General features: G+C 41.2%; 1 protein-coding gene across 1 annotated transcript in view; it reads left to right on the forward strand.

Annotated features, from left to right (window-relative positions):
• The first annotated feature begins 355 nt into the window (after nucleotides 1–355).
• huwe1 (HECT, UBA and WWE domain containing E3 ubiquitin protein ligase 1) overlaps nucleotides 356–18,943 on the forward strand; it is a 201,263-nt gene continuing 182,675 nt past the window's right edge. Inside the window, 8 exon segments of the mRNA XM_034172372.1 lie at nucleotides 356–530; nucleotides 1,354–1,436; nucleotides 9,017–9,066; nucleotides 9,233–9,301; nucleotides 17,241–17,339; nucleotides 17,748–17,954; nucleotides 18,089–18,241; nucleotides 18,345–18,407. Coding sequence (XP_034028263.1) covers nucleotides 9,257–9,301; nucleotides 17,241–17,339; nucleotides 17,748–17,954; nucleotides 18,089–18,241; nucleotides 18,345–18,407 — 567 coding nt within the window. The 5' untranslated portion in view covers nucleotides 356–530; nucleotides 1,354–1,436; nucleotides 9,017–9,066; nucleotides 9,233–9,256.

Here is an 18,943-nt window from a genome sequence, read left to right on the forward strand (position 1 = left end):
AGAAAATTTAGCAGGCCTACTCATTCCATTGTGCTTATTATGGTTGTTCAGCTCATCACAAGTAATAATGGTCCTTAATTTCCTTAATGAAATAGAAAAAAAAAAACAAGTCTGATTTTTAATAGGATAATACCAGTGTAGACATGACCAAGTGTGACCAAGTGTTGGAAAATCACCGCTCTGGGACGCCTAAATATTTGCGCAGTGCATATTGATCTGAACCATTATTTCACAAAAAAAAAAAAAAAAAAAAAAAATTTGGTTGTACGCTTTGTGTCTCTGTTCCACCTTCTTGAATCACATAAGACGCCATCGCCGCAAAACGATACAGGTGTCGATACCGAGCTTCAGCGGAAGCTGTTCTATATTCGGCACGCGCTTCGAAGCTGCGGTACCAGATGTAACATCACTAAAGTATCAACGTGGGTTTTAGCAGGCGGATTTACAGCGAATTTACATTTAAAACCAACTGCTGGTGATTCGCATCCATCATTTGGTATTAAGCTCAGAAAACGATTGTCGCTGTTCTGGTAAAGTATTGCTGTGTAAACCGCCATTTTTTTAATTTAGCAACAGCGTTTTGCGCCGCTCTCTCCGCTAGCTAGTTAGCTGTTTCTTTCGTAACATAAATAACAACATAAATTGTATATGATTTCTTGTGAAACGAAGAGGGAAAGTATACTTGGTTATACTTACGTCTTGGCGTTTCCTAACCCATTAATTTTCGTCAGCGACAAGAGAAAATTGAACTATCGCCTAGCTTGAAGTGCTAGTCAGCATAGCTAGCGAGCCTAACTATTTTCTAACTTTGCTGACATGAACACTACCATCGACTTAAACTCGTGTGCGTAGATAGCAACATGACTATGTTATGCCAACAGTGTAAGCTGATTTTATATGTTGAAATAGCAGCTAATACTGTGGGTAAGCTAACAGGTAACTTAATGTGCGGCCTTTACTGTGTTTGCAGATGCTAATAGAACCAGTTAATGTAGTTACTGTTTTGGGTGCTCTCTGGAGATGCATAGTCAGCAGAGTGAAGTCCATTGCCAATTAAAACACAGCCACACAAATTACTGACACGTCTTCAACTAAGAAGTTTTGAAAGCAGGTATTTCCCTTTGTGGAAAGAGGCAATTTTGGGATTTGTTTTATTTTTTAATTAAGTATTCAGTCGGGGGCTGGTTCCTTATTTTTACATAGGGTTTTTTTTTTGGGTGGGTGGGTGGGCAGGTATTATACCATTATTGGGGAGTAACAAATTAATGATGGCGATACATCTGCCAATATAAAAAAAGGTGTTTTTTTTCTCACTTACTTACATAACCTCACCTGTAATCACTTGTTTTACAGACGGATCATTGATCAGGGAGAAAGCCGGAGCTGGAGTGTTGAGAACAACACGACGGCCTGACAGGAAAAGAGCTTTGCTATGGGCAGATACACATACACCGCTGTTTTTCAGGCTGAGGTGTTTGCTGCCATTCAGTGTGTGGAGCACTTGATTAGCTTCAATTTTAGGGGTAAAAGAGGTTTTATTTACTTAGACGTGTATAAGAGCCATTAAAGGGCCACTCTACTCATCAGTTTTGGTGTGGGAGTGTGCCCAGGCACTTAACACACTGGGGGATACAAATGCAGTTGTAGTGTGGGTACCTGGCCATACACACATTCCAGGTAATGAGAGGGGATCCGCTCTCAAAATCCGGGAGCTCAACTAAATTTGTGGATCCAGAGCCTGTTGTAGGGCAGTCAACTGCTCTGCAGAAGACCGCCCTCCAGAACTGGATCAGAAAGCAGCACCAGGCAGGTAAGACAGCTGGTGGAAGGACCAAACCTAAGGTTTTCCAGGGAGCTAGTTGGCCTGCCTAGAAGTATAATAAGTACAGTGGTTGGGACTCTCACAGGTCACAACCTATTGAACAGACATAGAATGGTAATAAGACTCCCAACAGGTCAGTACATGTACAGCCTGTGGGGAGGCACCTGAGATGTCACTCCACTTTTTGGGCCAGTGTCCAGCATGGGGTAGACTGAAGCAGAGGTTTTTGGGGTCCTTTATTTTGGAACCTGACCAGATTAGGAAACTAAAGTTAAGAAACCTGGTATCCTTTGTCAAGGGTACCCAAAGGTTTAAGTAAGTAACTTTATTTTGGGGGCAGCAGTGGGCCCTTTTGTGGTCTATGCTCTGCTGGGCTGATAGTCCACCCCTTTTTCCCTAACCTAACCTTCTCACTTAATTTTACAATATATAATAGAAAAAAAGGCAAATAGATTTATATAGAAGTACGGCTGTCTGAGAGTATTTTCTGCTGTCTTGGATTATTGTGTCCATGCAACTAACTCGGTGTATGTCACACTTCCGTCACATTGCCTTCTTTGGCAGATTGGCAATCTCCCTGTCACATTACTTAGTATTTGCATAAAATAGACTTCTTGTCTATTTGGCCCTGCCTAGCTGGCAGCATACCAACCACTTTTTTAGCTGTAAAATGTTCGCATTGATTGAAAATGATTGGGAGCTGGTTGCTTTGCGTCTGTCTCTTGGAGCTAATGTGACCAAGGGGTGCTTATCTACAAAAATAATGCTGATTCCATTGTATTTGAGAGAGGCTCGTATTGGCCAATATTTTTGTCCACCTGGCCAATCAGAGCCTCATTGGGAACTCTGGTAGATTGAGTTTTGCCTGTGATACTCAGCTGTACCTCTCTTAAGTGGCATTCAATGGTCTTTTTTTTTTTTAGTTAGGAAGAGTTTCATAGTCCTGAGTTATCTCTAAGTAGGGATGTTTGAGACTAGTGTAGGTGCTGAGAATGTTTTTTTTTTTTTTAATTGATCAGTATCTTATTTTACAAAGTCTGGACACTAACTAGTGATCTAAGGCGATGACTGGATGTTGGACACTGCTGGAATGGCTTTGTGTCAAATGAGCAGTTACTTGGCAAGACTTGGCTGATGAGTACCACTTGCATTGTGAAAAAAATGTTGGCTGCGACATTTTGGACATGTGATGCACTTCTCTGTACATTATCTAACACGGAGGTGCCTCAGTATGGAAGAACCCAGAGCCTGGAGAAGGCCAGGGGGACGCACGTTTCACCTGGCTACAGCAGATTGATGGTTGGTTTCAAGAGGTGGGGACGGATCTGTTGCCATCCAGGTCCGGTTTCCTGGTGTGGATGCGGCGACATGGGGCACCATTGCATGCTCTTAGACTTGAATTGAATTCTGGAATTTTTTACTTAAAAACAGCAAATTTCAAAATGAAAATAGGTTATTAGAGGTGCACCGATCAGGATTTTTTTAGGCCGATCACTGAAATTTTGATCGGCCGATACCGATCAAGGCCGATACCGATCAAGTACATATTTGGATCATGCCCAGAATAATAATAAATTAATATATAAACAAAAATAAATTTAAGAAATATTACAATTTGAAAACAAATGCACCCGAATGTGATGGCAGCTGCAAATGCGTAATGCTAACTTTTAACATTGAAAATGCCATAGACATGCTAATGCGTTAGCATCGCTCCCGTTTTTAAGTTATAAAATACATCTATCAACTGTTTCAGAAGACCATAACAGGTCGGTTTAACATAGAAAAGGTAAATAATACTCACAGATGTATGCTCTTTAGGGTTTTAGCGGGGGGAAATTAAGCGAAAGAAAGGTAGTATATACGAAGCAACAGGCTCGAAGCATTGCTTAAATCTGTGAACCACTGGTTCGATTGGTTCAAGGTTCAGAGCAAAGCCGCGCTGCAGAAAAGTTGATCACGGACCGCTGCAGGGTCTGTAATCAATGTAGAGAAATTATCATTTTCCTGACAAACACACCAAGCGCTCCCTGCGCTACTGCCTGCACTGTTGTGATCGGTTCTTTTGATGCCGATCACCGATCAAGGCGTGATCGGCCGATAATGATCGGTGGCCGATCGATCGGTGCACCTCTATAGGTTATAATAAACTTTTTATTAAATATGAATATTAAAGGGCGCATATTGTGAAAATGAATATTTTCCTATCCACCTTTTGCAGTTTCATATGTTTGAGGGTTCATTTTTACACATCCCCAAAGTCCCACAATTCTATGACTGTGCTCACAGAAATTCTCCTGTGATAAACACAATTTCATCTTAACATAGCTCATTTTAGACTTGTGGCATAAAGAAGTACCCCCCAAAATGCTTTAATTTGATGTCATATTATTAAGACAACCCCACTCAATTGCTCAGGATCTAGAATACTACTACTAAAAAAACAAACAAAACATGCAGAGTGAAAATTGCTACATGATGCAGCAATACGAACAATGTTTTATACTGTGTGTGTATAGAGAGAGAGGAAAATAAATATTAAAATTTGCTCATAAAGCTTTGATATCTAGGGAACTACAACTATGAGGCCATACACTTAACATATTGCAACTTGCCAGAATTATAAAACTAGTTCATAGGCTAATTCATTTTAAATGAAACATCTGGGGACAGAATTGCATGACTTGGTTAGCTGCCGTATATGCATTGACTAGTTTGAAAAACTGCTGCCTGATATTAAGTCTACTTCTATTATGTTCAACAGTATACATTCTCATATACTTAGGTATACAGTATACATAGGTCTCGAATGTATACATTCGAGACCTCCTAGAAGTGAAAAATGAACTGGGTTAAACTGACTGTAATCCATTGGTAATTTTATACATTTTATTTAGGTCACATGTAATTCTTCTGTCTTATGCAGTAAGACCTAGAGCCTTCAGTCTGTTCTGATAACAAGTGCTGTAAATCAGGTGCAATTTTAGTTGCCCTTCTTTGAACTTTTCTAATACATTCTTGTCTTTTTCTAGAAAGGGAGCCCAACCCTGTACACAATACTCAGGTTGTAGTCTAACATAGCTTGTGTACAGTACTAAGATTCTTGATCAATATATGAAAAGGATCGTTTGATCATACCTAATAGGCTACGCTGCTAGGTTTGGTTGTTGCCTTAGCAGTATGTTTTGGAAAGATCAGTGAGTGATAAGATCTGCAAAGATTTTACAAAATAAATATACTTGCTGGCAAAGTTAACAATTAGTGCAGTTATTGCAAAGTAACACTCCTTTTTACAGTGATATTCTTTTATGCAGATGACATATAAAAGGAAATATAAATTAAATGACAATTTAATGTCATTTTCCCCATATTCTTGTCACAACTACATCCCACAGTATGCTTTATTTGGCATTATGAACATTTGAAAGGAAAATTTAGATCACTGTACAGAATGGTGCATCAAATTTCAAATAACAAAATAATGACATAATTTTTACTTTTGTGCTATGAAACGATGAGTGTTTGTGATAATTTTTGTAACTGATAAGTTCTTAATGACATGTAGATACTATTTAAAACAAGCTTTTTTGGGGGCTTTAGGATATTTGTTAATGTTTGTTGTATTTGAGCAAACAATGACCCCTCCTAAACATTGTAGTGCTTGACATCCTATTATGTGCTCGGTATACAATCCTTTCCCATGGTTTGATTTGATTAATTTAAGATTAAATAAATTTACCAGAGCCAACAGCTTAGATATTCCTTCGTCTGCATGCAGATGCTGCCTGAGTAAAATCTATTTTGTACCCAATGAGTATATTTTTCTGTTTGTCCACATTAACACAAACATCTCTTACTCAATGTCGATCTCAGTTTAGTGCACAGTGTGCATGCTCAAGGTAAAGAACTGTTCTATGACCAGGACAGAACCCGCATTGCTCATCCTCAATCTGAAGTTCGACTAAGTGTCCTCTGTTGTATCCTGGCATAGGCTTTCGAAGAGAGGCTGAGCTGTGTGTTTTCTCTATAACTGGAGCACACTCTCTGGTCCCCCTTTTCTTAAAGATGGGACCTTCCACCCCGTTCGCCAATCCAGAGATGTTATCCCTGGCATTGATGCAACGTTGTATTAGTGTGTCAGGCATGGCATCCCAACAACATCCAGAGGCTTCAGCTTCTCCGGGTCCCTCTGTGTGTCTGGTGGGTGCTATGGTAGTATGGGGCTCCGGAAGCACCGCAACACCTCATCCAGTCTGTATATGTCCAAAGTAGAAGGTATGGCCACATTGTAGGCATTGCATCAGGCTTGTTCCTGGTGGGTGTTGGACTCTGCCAGGGCTGCCTCTTGTCACCAGTCCTGTTTGTGATGTTCATAGACAGGATTTCAAGGTGCAGTAGGGTGTTCAGTTTGGTGACCTCTGGACTGCATTTGTGCTTTTTGCAGATGATGTGGTTCTGTTTGCTTAATCAGTCTATGAACTCAGGTGGGCAGGTTTGAGGCTGAGTGCAAAGCAGCTGGGTTGAGGATCAGCACCTCCAACTCTGAGACCATGGTCCTCTGTTGGAAATGGGTGGATTGTCCCCTCTGGGTCAGGGGAGAGTTATTGCCACAAGTTGAGGATTTCAAATATTTTGGGGTCTTCTTCACGAATGAGAGTAAATTGGAGGGGGAAATTGATAGTCCAGATTGGAGCTGCATTTGATATTCTGTGGACGCTGTACCGGATTGCTGTGGTGAAGGTAGAACTGAGCCAGAAGGCTACACACTTGATTTATCAGTCACTTTACACTCATATCCTCACCTATGGTCATGAACATTGGATCATGACCAAAAATGATCCAATGTTCCAATGATCATTTCCCTACTTTGATTGCAGACCCACTGCTTGTAGCTTGAAGCAGTTCTGCGACCCGCTGCTTTGCTGGTTCTCTGCTTCACTGCTTTTCAGAAACAGCAGGCCCGCGATCTCTTCATTGCTCTCTGTAGCTGGCAACCAATGTACAGCTACAGAAACCCATAAAGCAATGCTCTCTGTAGCCAGCAATCAATGTACGGCTACGGAAAGCCGTAAAGCAATGCTTTCCATAGCCGTACGTTAACTGCTGATTGCTGATGCCTGACAAGTTTGCGGTTGGGATCCACATTCAGCATGTCATGGATTGTGAACAGCCCACCATCACTGAGTTATCACTGTGATGGATTGTGTTGGTATACACCCTCTGACCTCATGGTTGTGCTGTTGGTTGAAAGCCACAACCTCCAGGCCGCGAAAGGTGAACCGCGTTATAGCGAGGGACCACTGTATTTATATTTTTCCAAATTGTTTTTCACTTTCGATACTCTGTGTGCTTCTTAGCCAGTGTGCTGCTATACAATGCTGCTGGAACCTCAATAAGTTTTTCAGTTAAACTAGCATTTAATAAAATACTGGTCAATTCTAGTAGAGGAGAGCCTTGGTTTTGTTCACTGAAATTAAAGGAGAAAAACCACATCAGTATTGACATACTTACTGGCCAAAATGAGTTTGAAAATACCTGCATATTGAATATTGGTAACAATCCATTGGCCTAAAATAAGTGACATGCAACGGATATTATTTATTCAGCGGGGCTTTGTTTGATATCCTGGGAGAAATTTTGGTTTCTGATGTGCGAGAAGTCTCGTTTTATAGAGACATGCTTTGTGTGCCTGCGTTGTGTGAATTATTTTTGTTTAATGTGGCAGCATGTTACTTGTGATTTGCGTGAATAACATTCTTTCTTGTGGTGAGGGTGCAGTTGAGCACTTGGTAGATGTTAGTAGGTTGTGATTGCTAAATGTTAGTGATCGCGTGAGACGCCGAAGTGATGCATTCTCCCAGAAAAGCAGTCGCTCTGTATCAATACGTGCCTCATCGATAAACACGGGCTGATCATTTACAGCCGTCTGGACGCTAGTGCTTTACTGCTACAAATACTACCTGGATCACAAAAATCTCACAACGGCCGTAATACTTATTTTCCAAAGCCGGCAGTCCCAACGAAAACCTGAAAACACAAAGTGGCAGTGTCACGTTGGACCGTCCGGCGATGATTCAGCGACTTATTACGCCTTTCTGCTACTTCACGGGCGGGAGCTAGCCTGCTAGCTAGCGCGTGCTATGAAGGCGTAACACTGTCTGAGAATGTGGTGAAGTAACGTGTTAACCGCCTTTAGGTGTTTGACGAGAGGCCGTCATACTGTCGCTGGTCGCCGACGTGTGTTTCTAGTTTCTGCATAACTGTGAGAAGAGACTGTAGGAATGGAGACTGTGGGCTTCTCGTGCGGCCTGCGGAGCCTCGACCTAAATTAATCAGGAGTCAGGTCAGGACAGCAGCGTGGCAGACTGAGACTGTCCGGATTGACAGCTGTAATACCGATGGCTAAAACAGTTTGTGCAGTTAACGCTTAAACTTGGTGCCGCTTATAACAAATATTGGCTTCTATGGTAGCGTGTTGCTCGATCTGTTTCTGTCAGATCTGGTTATAATGTTAATGTAGTGGTTTCTTTTTTCCCTCCCCCTTTCCCTCCGTGTTTTAAGAAGGTTTGCTACGGTGGCTTACTGTTAGCCTGTCAATAGCTAACACCAGCTCCGCAGCAAACTAAAGGGATGATTTCTTCAGGTTGTTGAGTTTTAAAACGTCTCTTGTTTTGTCAGACAGGCTTCAAGCCAATTGCCAAAAAGCTAGGCAAGTCTAAACTTTGCTAGTTTAAATCTAGGTTAATGGCTTGTGATCTTTAGTCAAATAATGTCCTGGGCTTTTGGCTGGTTAGCTTGTAAGATGTAAATGAAAGCTATCGGTAGAGTTGGTGGTAGCTCACCATACACTGACCTGCCTGTGTTAACATTTCTAATACTACATATTGAAGTGCTAATAAAATGTTAAGACCACCAGCCTGGACCCACTGTAATTTAAACTTTTTGATATGTTGCTAGCTAAATGGATAACTTGAGATCACCTATTCCGTGACCCTTTGGGCATTTACACTGGATTATCTGAGAAAATAATTCTCTCTAGCTCCTTTAAAAAAAAAAAAGGTGTTTTGTTGGATATGAGCTCATGCTGTACCACATGATGTTTTAATCCTGCTTTTGGGATGATGTTTTGCTGTGACTGAGACTTGAGACTTATTGTGCTGACAACTAAAACAAGTCAAATATCTTATTTTGTAGGTGACGTGAACAGAACATGCTGTTAAGTGGGTATTGCCAGATTATGTTGTGTAAGTATGATTTATAAATCATGTTCAGTAATTGTCAAACATTAATTCCGTGCATGAAGTTTCTTTGTGTGTAAATTTTATAGAATTTTTTTAATTAAAATTTTTTTTAACAGTGATTTTTTTTTAATTAACTAATTCACATATGTGTAATGAAACCTCTCAACAGGAGCAACAATACAGATTATCAACAATGAAAGTCGACAGAAGCAAATTAAAGAAAACGCCTACAGAAGCTGTGAGTATTCAGACAGTACGTCCTTCCTAATTAGTCATTGAATCACAGTGCTTCCTTGTAGATGTGATACCAGTGTTGATCTATCCTTCCAGTGAATGTGATCAGATTTGTTAAGTGTTAATGCAGTAGAAATCCATGCGACATTGGCCATATCAGTAATGTTTGGCAGGTGCTGCACAGTCTGTTGCGGTCTAGCTTTTGTCCAAATCCAGTTACTGTGTATCTGGAGTTTGACAAGGATAGTTTTGCACAGATGTACTGCCTTAGCTGATGTTACAGTGATTGTGCAGTTGTAGTTGCAATGTTTGTCTGCTAAAAAAAAAACAATCTTCATGCCTTTGGCCTCTTGCAAAGTTTTGGAACATTTGTCCTCAGAATTCTTGGTGTACTCTTGCATGGCACTTAGAAGCCAACGTTTCTGAAATGGTCCATGGCAAGGCAGAAAAAAAGGTGCAAACTGTCTGGTTTTCCTTGACAATTCCTTGCATTTCATGTGTTTAGATAACAATGGGTGCATCTCTCATGCACTTCATCTATCCACTTCACTTTGTTTTACAATTTCTCTACAATAGTGTTTAATGTAGAGCTGTAATAACCATCACTAAAGTTGATTCTCATTTTACAATTCTCCTGACCACATATATTCGCATCCATCTACAGTAGGTGGTGCATTATTAGAGAGATTTACAGTCAGTCACACTTTGGGAACCACTGTAACTGTGCATGTACACTGAACAAAAATATAAATGCAACACTTTTGTTTTTGCTCCAATTTTTAATGAGTTGAACTGAAAGATCTTAAACATTTTCTATATACACAGTAAACCTACTTCTCTCAAATATTGTTCATAAATCTGTGTTCGTGAGCACTTCTCCTTTGCTGACATAATCCATTCCACCTCACAGGTGTGGCATATAAAGGTGCTAATTAGACAGCATGATTATTGCACAGGTGTGCCTTAGGCTGGCCACAATAAAAGACCACTCTGAAATGGTGCAGTTTTGCTTTATTGGGGGCGGGGGGTGTTAGAAAGCCAGTCGGTATCTGGTGTGACCACCGTTGGCCTCACGCATTGCAGCACATCTCCTTTGCATGGAGTTGATCAGGTTGTTGATTGTGGCCTGTGGAATGTTGGTCCACTCCTCTGCAATGGCTGAGCAGTTGCTGGGTATTGTCAGGGACTGGAACACGCTGTCGTATTTGGTATTTCGCAGTTTTGTTTTGTAGAGTTCCGGTTTAGAGCACAATGTAAATACACCTCGTGAAGCGTGGACAACAAGACATCGGGGCGCAGCAGAGGTTTATCACAGGTGCTACACCTCCTCTAGATAACCCTCTCAACTTGAAAGAATGTGTCATCATAATCTCTCGTGAACTCACTGAATCTGCGCCATTCACATCCTCGCTTTGCCATTGTTTATATGCGCTGTGAGAGCGGAACTCTGCTGGCACCGCGGTGCATGGGAAGTGTAGGTGGCCACCAGGGGCATTATGGGAAACTGTGAAACACCGAATAGACTTAGACTTAGACAACTTTATTCATCCCACCAGGGGCAATTAATTTCAGCAGCCTGCATACCGGCACATCACAAAAAAAAAAACAAAAAAAAACATACTACATCCACATAAAATGTGCAACATACTGCATCCACATACCCATACATCTACACCTTACAAGGAATTTAAAAGACGGATAGCAGAAGGAATAAAAGATTTTAACAACCGATTCGTCCTGCAGACAGGTGAAACATAACGACGGCCCGAAGGCAACAAAGAAAATTCACCTGCCAGCACATGTCCGCTAGAAGACAAAATACAATTTGCCTTCCTCACCATTTGCTGTTAACAAAAACTAGCTAGGTCTCTGGTTTCCACTCCAATGATCTTTGAACATGTCTTTGTGATACTATGCAAGCTACTTTTATCTTTCAGTGCCAGGCTAGAAAACCAGCAGATGAAAGAAAAACATAAAAGACTTTCAATAAAGGACTGATTAAAAACGACCCATAATAACAGAACTGACAGAGAAGGACTTCAATTTGCGAAGGAGGTACACTCTCTGTTGCCCTCGCTTCACAATGTCTGCCGTATTTACGTCGAATCTCAACTTCTCATCAAAAAAAGTGCCCAGATATTTATATGCAGGAACTTTTTCTACAGCTTTCCCATGAATAATGCTGTCTATAGCAAACCCTTTGTTACGTCTAAAATCAATTATAAGCTCCTTTGTTTTAGATACATTTAACTCCAAGTGATTTGTATCGCACCATGAAACAAAATCAGCAAGGGCCTCCCCGTGTCCTGACTCCTCTCCCTGAAGAAGGGACAGCAAAGCAGTATCATCAGAGAACTTAACTAAATAGCTGCGTTGCCTGACACTTCTGCATTCATCTGTATATAAGATGAAAAGCAAGGGGGAAAGAACACAGCCCTGTGGTGAGCCTGTGGACAAAACTAAGGAGTCTGAAACGCATCCATTTACCAAAACTCTCTGTCTCCTATTCGTTAAAAAGTCCGCCAACCATTCAACCATTTGGTGAGGCAATTTAAAATCACACCTTAACCTCTTAATTAAAAGGCAAGGCTGCATCAAGTTAAAAGCTGAAGAGAAATCAGCAAATAAAAGCAGAGCATGAGCTTGAGGCTTTTCCAAATGTCTGTAAAGACAGTCGAGAATAAAAAGCTTAGCATCTTCTACTCCTTTACCCGCCTGATATGCAAATTGAAGTGGATCAATATTCCCTTTCATATTTGACATTATCATATTCTTCATAATTTTCTCAAAGACCTTCATACACAGTGATGTAAGTGCCACAGGTCTAAAATCATTAAACTGTTTAGGAAATGACTTTTTTGGGACAGGAATTATAAGTGATGATTTCCATAAATCTGGCACTCGGCCGCAACTAAGTGACCTCTGAAAGATATAGAGGAGGACACTACTGAGTTGCTCACCACAATACCTCAGTGTACGTCCACAAATTCCATCTGGACCACAAGACTTCCTTACATTAACCTTCTCCAGAAGTCTTTTCACACTATCCTCGCTAATGATTATACCATCGTCAGTAGCAGAGGAAGTGCTCTCAAGGGGGAGTTTATCTGCAACCTCATAGTTCTCAAACCTAGAATAGAAACAGTTAAATGCATTCGGCAGATCCTCATCGTAGCTCCCCTCTACTTTAATTGGCGCTCTATTATTATCCTGTTGGACATTAGTAACTGAAGCCATAGATTTAATGCCTATCCAGGCTGCCCGCAGATCACCACTACTGTACATATGTTCTACCTTGTCTTTGTAAGCTCTTTTAGCTTTACGGATTTCGTTCTTAACCTCCTTGTTAATTTCTTTCTTTTCCACATTATCTCCTATATAATTTTTTTTTTTTTTTTAAATAAAAAAATAATTTACCAATAATACACCAATCCAGAGCAAACATGCTCAATGAGTGACATGTCCGGTGAGTATGCCGGGCATGTAAGAACTGGGATGCTTTCAGGAATTGTGTACAGATCCTTGCAATGTGGGGCAGTACTTTATCATCCTGCAACATGAGATAATGATTGTGGATGAATGGCACAACAGTGGGCTTCAGGATATCGCCACGGTATCGTTGTGCATTCAGAATGCCATCAAGGGGAGGTGATGGGCTATTGGTTAAGCGTTGGGTTTGAGACCAGACGATCCTCGGTTCAAATCCCAGTCTGACCAGAAAATCACTAAGGACCCTTGGGCAAGGTCCTTAATCCTCTAGTTGCTCCCGGTGTGTAGTGAACGCCTTGTATGGCAGCACCCTCACATTGGTGTGAATGTGAGACATTATTGTAAAGTGCTTTGAGCATCTGATGCAGATAGAAAAGTACTATATCAATGCAGTCCAATAAAATGCACTTTTGTTCATTGTCCATATCATACGCCTGCCCATACCATAACCCCACCGCCACATTGGGCCACTTCAAAACATTGACAACAGCAAACCGCTGACCCACAAGATGCCACACACTCTGCCATCTGCTCTGAACAGTGACAACCGAAATTCATCCATGAAGAGAACACCTCTCCAACGTGCCAGACGCCATCAAATGTGAGCATTTGCCCACTCAAGTCGGTTACATCAATGAACTGCAGTCAGGTTGAGACCCCGATGGGGATGATAAGCATGCACATGAGCTTCCCTGAGACAGTTTCTGAGAGTTTGTGCAGATATTCTTTGGTTCTGCAAGCTGATTGTTGCTGATGTCCGGTGGCTGGTCTCAGATGATCTTGGAGGTGAACATGCTGGATGTGGAGGTCCTGGGCTGATGTGGTTACACACATGGTCTGTGGTTGTGAGGCTGGTTGGATGTACTGCCAAATTCTCTGAAACTTTGGAGATGGTTTATGGTAGAGAAATGAAGTTTCAATTCACAGGTAACAGCTGTGGTGGACATTTCTGCAGTGAGCATGCTGATTGCACGCTCCCTAAAAACTTGGCGGCATCTGTGGCGTTGTGCTGTGTGATAAAAGTGAACATTTTGGAGAGGCTTTTTTTGTGGGTAGCCTAAGGCACCCCTGTACAATAATCATGCTGTCTAATCAGCATCTTGATATGCCACACCCGTGAGGTGGGCTGGATTATCTCAGCAAAGAAGTGCTCACAAACACAGATTTAGACAAATTTGTGAGGAATATTTGAGAGAAATAGGTCTTTTGTGTATATAGAAAATGCTTTAGCTCTTTGAGTTCAGCTCATGAAAAATGGGAGTGAAAACAAAAGTGTTGGGTTTGTATTTTTGTTCAGTGTATATATCAGGGCTGTAAAAACTTCATGGATCCGAGGAATTCCGTGGATTTCATAATGGGCGGGTGTTAGTATTGTACTCTGTAATCGTGATCATCACTGAGTTTTTAAAATGCCTATCGCAAAGAATTTTTTTTTTTTTAAATGTCATACAAGTTTTATAAGTCCGTGGACACTGATCTGTATAACGGATACAGATCGGTATCCGCAGAGAAAAATGGCTCACTCAAAGCGTGGCTATTACGACAGCGACGCTGTGTGCCTGCTCCAAGATGCTGAAGCTAAAAGTAGCATGTAGACATTACATACTTTAGAGCCATCAAGTTTTTAAAAGAAGAATTTTGTGGTATGTCTGTGTCATGGAGTGATGTTGGACAGAGGGAAGATGGCAAGAAAGACAGTTTGATAAGGACAAGAATCTGTGGAATTAGCGTTGGGTTTAATTTAACACATGCAAAGCTAAAAGAAATGGGAAAAGCAAACTGTATCTAGTGTCCTCAGGAAACATGGTAAGAATTTTTTGTCTCTGGAAAATAAACGTGCTGATCAAACAGGATTTTAGACAAGATTGTGACTTTTTTAATATCTAGAGTTTCTTTTATTGGACAAAAGATGTGGCTTTGAATGGATTTACAGTAATTTAGACAAGAATGTTGACTTTTTTTTTTTTTTACTATAAGGTATGTATTTTACCATCATTTTCAAAATATTCTACAAGCTTCAGCTGTGGTTTTTGAAATGCGACTCTGCCCGCACGTTCTTTCATTACAAAATGTCCGTTAACAATGGAATGTCTGAATAAACTCCTCATGCCGTCTTCTTCTGAAAGTTCTCTGATGACTTACTGGGTCAACAGAGCCTGAAATGTGCAAGTTTTCAACTTGAAACGGTGAGACGCTGCCGCCTCGAAGTGCAGATCGCCGTCAGGCACCGTGGGCCGTCCTTAAAGCGACACTACCAGACCAAAATCTCTCATCAGCCGTTAAAATTTTTACCGAAAACCAGCTGAATTTATCAAATGGTGTCCACTCAGTTGTGCCTTACAGTTTTGAAAAAATTTTGATCAAACAAAGCAGCAGTCTCTGAACCATTCCTACACAATGAAAAAATTGACGAGAGGGTGGGCCACTCCTCACTCAAAGACTGCCCACAGGCGAATGACATAACCGACAGGCGTGAAAAAACTCTTGCATGCCCACGAAGGCTGATGTAATCACACGTGATTCAAATCCATATGGTTTTTGAAAAAAATAATAAGGTTGGATACTTTTCTAACAGACCTCGTATTCTGTTATTTCACATTGACAGTTCAAATGAAAAGTTGAATCTAGGATCATATGCATTTTTTTTTTTTTTTTCTTCCAGGAGATGCCTAAAATGTATCATTAGATACAAAGTTAGTTTGGTTTTTGGGGCCCTGATGTCCATAGACCCCAGCTCCAGGGGAGCTGCGCCCTCCAGACCCCCTGCAAATTTTCCTCAGATTTCACAATTTTCATTTCACAGCGCTGACATATTAATTAGATGTGTCACAGTAGATTGAAGCCACGAATGTTGAGATTTGTGTTTAGACATCATGGTTTGGTTTTTGCATACAGTAGCTTTAATCTGTGAGCAACAGAGAGCTGCTGTCAGGCACTTTAGCACTGTGAGACAAAGTGTAGATGTAAACTTTTTTTCATTAAGCGTCTGAATAACATTACTCGTCATTCGCCTTGGGATGAATTTACTGTGTTAAGTGTTTTCTTTTGCAGTGTGTCATCCAGGCTACCTTCAATATTTTGTCCATTTTAAGTTAGAATGTTTTTTCAAATGACGGCATCTCATAAAACGTCATTCTGTACAGACGTGAAATAATTTTGCGCATTATTCGGCAGCCATCTCATCCATGAAATTTTTCATGTATTCATATAAACATCAACTTTTGTCATAAGTTGGTGGCTTCTAAACTCAAATGTGGACTGATCTCATCCAGTGATTCAGCAACAAATCCGTATTGGCTTGCTTTTAGGTTCATATTTTGGAAGAAAAAGGTAAATTAACCAATTCAGTTAATGAATCTTAAATTTCTGGGTTAAATACTCGTAATCCAGTCGCTTGCTTAAACTGCCTGGTTCACCGTTTTCGTTGTTTGCCTCCCTCACAGAGGGGCCTGACCATGCCTCTGGTACTGTGGCAGATGACCCCGACTCCTGCACAGATCATGAAAGTAGAGTGAGACAGTCTGTGGACATGAGATGAAATGTCGGTTACTTGTGGAAACAAATACGCATGTGTGTATAATCCTACTATGCAGATGCAGAGTCATACTGTGTAGTCTGCGTATAGTTCTGTGCCCTGAACTGTTGCATGTGTACTGTACGGTTCAGTACAAATAAATGTATTATGACACCCCTAATAAATAAACTGTAACCCCGGTGTCGCAGACCGGACCCAGATTGGTCCGCCCTGCCTCCAGTGCGCATGCGTCATTTCGGAGCTCAGCAGCTCGTCTGAGATGGAGAGAGTCTCTTCACCCAAAGCGTTCAAATGGATTAATGGGATTATTAACCATCACATTAGAAGGTAAAACCTCTTAAATCATTCTCAAGTCAGTTTTAAGCAGAAACAAGGTTGTTTTAAGCAGAAATGAGGTGATACTTGTGGCACTTTGAAATGACGGCTGTGCAGTGAACGCAGCAGCTAGCAGCTCATTGTCACACAAGATTGCTTGCTGGTGCGCAGATCAAATTTATGCAAGTGTCAAGGTGCCTTAACTCTTAAACTACAGATAGCAGGCAGGCTTGTCTATCTTGCCTCACATTTGTGTGGGTGCACCTTTGTTTAAAGTATATGCTGACATGGTAAACCTGTCCAAATATCTACAAATAATATGCATCAGCGCTGTTACCATTTTGATAAGTCAAGTCTGGGAGTATGCATCGGTGCTGCGCTTGGCCGCATCCACGATGCCACGGAACTGCTTTGGGTCCTGGATGGCAGCCATCCAGGTAGACAACTGGGCTAATTCCTTAAGACTCCAGTGGGGAAAATGCATTCATGGCTCAACATGCTACCGTATAGGTTATTTGTGGTACAGGAAGGTATTGGAGGAATTGGTATGAATGGATTATGTACTCTGGTTATCTGTCTTTAATTGTTTGATGCTCTGTTACAGCCTGCAGATTGCAGAATACTGATTGAGAAGCTCAAGGCATGCACCAATGAACAACTCCTGGTTGAACTACAGTACATTAAGACTTGGAATATCGGAAAGGTAAGTCAGAAATCAAAGTTTGGGCTAAGGGCCCAATATAATATGGAAGAGTTCCTACTAGGGATGTCCCAATAGTGATCCTAGTATTGAAATCAATTCCGTTTTTTTTTTTTTTTTTTTTGAACAGTCGGTATTTTTTTTTTTTTTTGTCATGCCCTGATCCGCTCTGCGTTTTGTCTACTTTTGTTCCACATTTCAGCTGTCCTCAACAGCTTGTTTAGGTGCTCTGTTGAGAGGCAGTAATTGGACAGTCACAACAGGCTGTGTTACATTGAGAGTAGAGTGTTGGTGGGGCGGGGGCTGTTTTGGTGTAATTTGAAAGCATTCAGCAGTGTACTTGTCTTTAAGAAACAAAGGTTTGCCATACTTCAGTTATTTGATGGTCACTGAAATTTTTTTTTTTTTCAGTGTGAACTGTATCACTGGGTGGACCTACTGGACCGCTTTGATGGCATCCTCTGTGATGCAGGCCAGACAGTGGAGAATATGTCTTGGCTGCTGGTGTGTGACCGTCCTGACAATGGACATCTCAAAGCCCTGCTTTTAGCAGTGCTGAACTTCACAGCTTTACTCATAGAGTATAGCTTTTCAAGGCACCTGTACAGCTCTATTGAGGTAAGATGGAACTCTGAAATCTGATCTTCTGGACTACACATATGTCACTGAGGAAGTCATAAACCAATTTACTCATTTCCAACCTCTTATCTGTCACCCCCACTTTTTTCTTTTTTGTATATTCTCCTCCACAGCACTTAACCACCTTGTTGGCATCATGTGACATGCAGGTGGTCTTGTCTGTACTCAATCTACTCTATGTATTCAGTAAACGTTCCAACTACATCACAAGACTGGGATCTGACAAACGGACACCACTACTGGCCCGACTGCAACATCTGGCTGAGGTCTCATGAATACATTTTTTTTTCTCTCCTCATCTGTGGCCATGAAACCAGTTACCAGTCAGGTGAAAGCGCTGTTTCTCAATATTTCTTTCCCTTTCTTTAGAGCTGGGGTGGAAAGGAAAATGGGTTTGGTCTAGCTGAGTGCTGCAGGGACCTACCTATAGTGGTAAGAAGTGGCAAGCCAGTCTCTCCAGGAAGTTGGATCACTGCAATGCCACTTTTTTGATGCGCAACACAAATGTCTCATATTTACCAACAAAGAATACTGCGAAATAGAAATGGGTTGTATAAATGGGATATAAAGTCCAGTGGTATAAATTTGTCCTATGGTATGGATTTCGATAATGGTGCTAACTAGTAGAACAGTTTGTCACCTGCCTTCAGCCTGCATGACTGAATCTTCTGGAAGGTGAGTGACCAGCTTGCGGTGCTTTAAGCCTGTCTTCAAGTTTGTGAGCGGTCCATCATTTGGGGGGATTTGCTGTCTGCCTCTTGACGTGAACAGTGAGAATGTACGCGTGAGAGAGCATGCGCAGTGGTTGAGTGAGCTAGAGTGGGAACAGAGACTGACCATCTGCTAAAAAAGAGCTGTGAATCTGACAAAACATCTCGTGATTGTTTCACAGAAGTTGCGTTGTAAAACTCAAGCACTACACCACAAGCTTCATCCTCCTGTCTTACTGCTGCAGCGCAAGTGTGTGT

Source organism: Thalassophryne amazonica, chromosome 6 (genome assembly GCF_902500255.1).
Source record: "Thalassophryne amazonica chromosome 6, fThaAma1.1, whole genome shotgun sequence".
NCBI lineage: Eukaryota > Metazoa > Chordata > Actinopteri > Batrachoidiformes > Batrachoididae > Thalassophryne > Thalassophryne amazonica.